At 44.2% G+C, this 2,903-nt stretch overlaps 1 protein-coding gene across 2 annotated transcripts in view; it reads right to left on the reverse strand.

Annotated features, from left to right (window-relative positions):
* Nucleotides 1-1,043: 1,043 nt before the first annotated feature.
* impa1 (inositol monophosphatase 1) overlaps nucleotides 1,044-2,903 on the reverse strand; it is an 8,106-nt gene continuing 6,246 nt past the window's right edge. For both annotated transcript variants that reach the window (XM_070974139.1, XM_070974140.1), the window contains exons 6-9: nucleotides 2,653-2,761; nucleotides 1,637-1,745; nucleotides 1,405-1,556; nucleotides 1,044-1,267 (exon numbers count right to left, since the gene is read on the reverse strand). In XM_070974139.1, the coding sequence (XP_070830240.1) occupies nucleotides 1,137-1,267; nucleotides 1,405-1,556; nucleotides 1,637-1,745; nucleotides 2,653-2,761 (501 nt within the window). In that variant the 3' untranslated portion in view covers nucleotides 1,044-1,136. The remainder of the gene's footprint in view (nucleotides 1,268-1,404; nucleotides 1,557-1,636; nucleotides 1,746-2,652; nucleotides 2,762-2,903) is intronic.

Consider the following 2,903-nt stretch of genomic DNA (forward strand, 5'->3'; position numbering starts at 1 on the left):
GGATGGATTATCTCGGCAAAGGAGAAGCCCTCACTAACACAGATTTGTGAAGAATATTTGAGAGAAATGGTTCTTTTGTGTAAATAGAAAATGTTTTAGATCTTTGAGTTCAGCTCATGAAAAATGGGAGCAAAAACAAAAGTGTTGCGTTTTATATTTTTGTTCAGTGTATATATGATTTGATGTGACTTCACCTCGTTCTCACAATATTTTTCTGAAAATAAAATACAACATTTAACCAAACAACAAACGAAATACTAGAAACATACGTTACATCAGACATTATGAAGAAATGCCTCCCTTCTAAACTCCTGTGAAGCCCAGAAACCAAACAGACACAGGAACACACCCACAAACTAGAGGCCAAGACCCGCCCTTCAATCACACCTCACCTGCAGCGCTGGACACGACTGATCGTGATGTCTTTATCAATGATCTTGAACAGTTGTTGGTCTTTGAGTGTTAAACTGGTTTCAAACAAACATCAAAGGCACAAAGCTTGACGTCAGTCTTGGAGATCATGTGTCTGACAAACATGACGGCTGTTTGGGGATGCAGGGAGCTGAAGAACAACCGTTTACTAACAAACAGGTGCTGAAAAACTGATTCTTGCCTTCATTTCAAGCTGACTCGATGACTGTGACGCTCTATTTACTGACCTCCAGAAGAAAAAACACAGAGAAAGTCAACACTGCAGCTGGACTATGAGCAGAGACCACATTAGTCCAGTTTTAGCTGCTCTGCACTGGCTTCCTGTAACAGTCAGGACTGATTTTAAGGTCCTCCTCCTCGTATACAAAGCCCTTCATGGACTAGCACCAAGCTACATCGCTAACTCAAAAAGTGCAGCAAGCTAAAGGGGCGAGGCCAAAAACCAACACTGTCTGGTCGAGGTCTTCAGGCCTCAGATGGTTCTGCATAGAAAACATGCTTAAAGCAGTCTTTGTGCCAGATGTTGCACCTGTCATCTGAATCTGAAACGGCTCTCGTTCTGCTGTAACGTCACGATGTTGTGTAGATGTGATATCAAACAAACCCAAATGTGTATTTGCTTTCATGACACACTTTATTTATCACAAACTTTACAAAATTCACACATAAAATATGGTGTTTAATCTGGAATGCTTTGCACTTCTTCACTGTTTGAGTGGTGATGGAGCGTCATCTCTGGGCGGACGGAAGGAGTCGATCTCTTTGACGATCCTCTCAGCAATGGCTCTCCTGTTGGCGGCAACGATTCTTCTGGACATCAGGTCCACAGCTACTCCTGAACACAGGTACAGGCAGACGACACAGTGAACACTTTAAAGCCAGATGTCTGTCACCTGAATGTGTCACTTCTCTATTTGAATCATCACCATCATCATCATCAGAGACACAGAGTGGCTTTTTGAGCATCTTCACCTTCGATGTCCATCAGGACTCCTCCAGCCTCTGAGACGATCAGCGAGCCGGCAGCGACGTCCCAAACATGGATCCCAATCTCATAATACGCCTCGACACAACCAGACGCCACCAGACACATGTTGATCGCTGCACTTCCTGCTCCACGCACACTGGTAACGCACATATGCTGTTATCAGTACATACTGACTTTACAATATCAGTGGTTTTACTGCAGCATCAATAGTATTACCCGTGTACAGGGATGCAAAGGATGTTCCTCAGGCTTGAGAAGATTTTGTCGACAGCTTCAGGGTCTCTGTTGGATCCAAACTCTGTGGCGATGATCGACTGTTTAATGTCTTTCAGAAAGAAGGACACAGGTCAAACTCGGGTCTCTTGTTGGATCAGAGCATCGTAACATATTGTCTTATTTCACATATCTGTTGTGTTCAGTCTGCGATCGACTGGCGACCGGCCCAGGGTGTACCCCGCCTCTCGCCCGTTGACGGCTGGGATAGGCTCCAGCCCCCCCCCGCAACCCCGAAAGGGACACGCGGTATAGAAAATGGATGGATGTTGTGTTCAGTGTCCTCTCATATCAAACAGAAATCAGTGCAAACGTGATTTTTCAAGCTCAGATGTATTTTTTCAGAAGTCTGGAGATTCAGAGGTTGTATTCACAAATACTCCCAGAGAGCTCCAAACTCAGTCCACAACTTTCGAGCAAGGAATCTTAGCTGAGGAGTGACTTTCTAAGAGCAACTCAAACCAAAGAGTCTGAAACTTGTGCCATAGTGAGGAGGTGTGGTTGAAGCCATTGCTAGCTTGGACGCATGCTTTTGGTGTGACTGATTGCTGAAAGTGAATTTAAAATGAACAGAATTTAGTTTCTCTTCACACATGGTGTAGTTCTGAGTACTGTGTGATGTAATAAGTGTGAGCCCTACTTTAACAGGAAGCCTACAGACCGTCACCTGATCACGGGCTGATAGTTGTTCTATTTATTAGCTTGTTTCCTGTTAATGGGGAAAAATGGCTCAGCTTCCATCAGTTGCTGTGATTGTTGACCAGCTTATAGACGCAGCGACAGCAGGGGAAATTCTTCGAAAGCGTGGTCACATCTGCTCCAGACATTTTGAACATGCTTTAAATGAAACGCTTCAGTTGTAGCCTTGGAGCACTGCCTTTGAATTCCATTAGATGTGTTGATATTGACTCGTCGGTGGATTATTGATGCGTCAGTTCTTTATGTTATGAATTACTAACCTTCCTGGTCAGAAACCTGCAGTGGCTCTCCGTTACAGAATGCTCCCTTCCCTCTCCTCGCCGTGAACATCTTGTCTTCAAGACAACTGTAAACCACACCAAACTCCATCTGAAGGAGGACAGAGAGGTGCAGCCATAGTGGGGTGTATACATAGAAGTACATACTGTAGTGGGATGCAGTATATTGTTTTGACCAACAACTGTTTTTCCAAATTGTTCCAGAGTTCATGTGTTCATCTCCTTTATCCAAT

This window comes from Chaetodon trifascialis, chromosome 11 (assembly GCF_039877785.1).
Source record: "Chaetodon trifascialis isolate fChaTrf1 chromosome 11, fChaTrf1.hap1, whole genome shotgun sequence".
In the NCBI taxonomy this organism is placed as follows: domain Eukaryota; kingdom Metazoa; phylum Chordata; class Actinopteri; order Chaetodontiformes; family Chaetodontidae; genus Chaetodon; species Chaetodon trifascialis.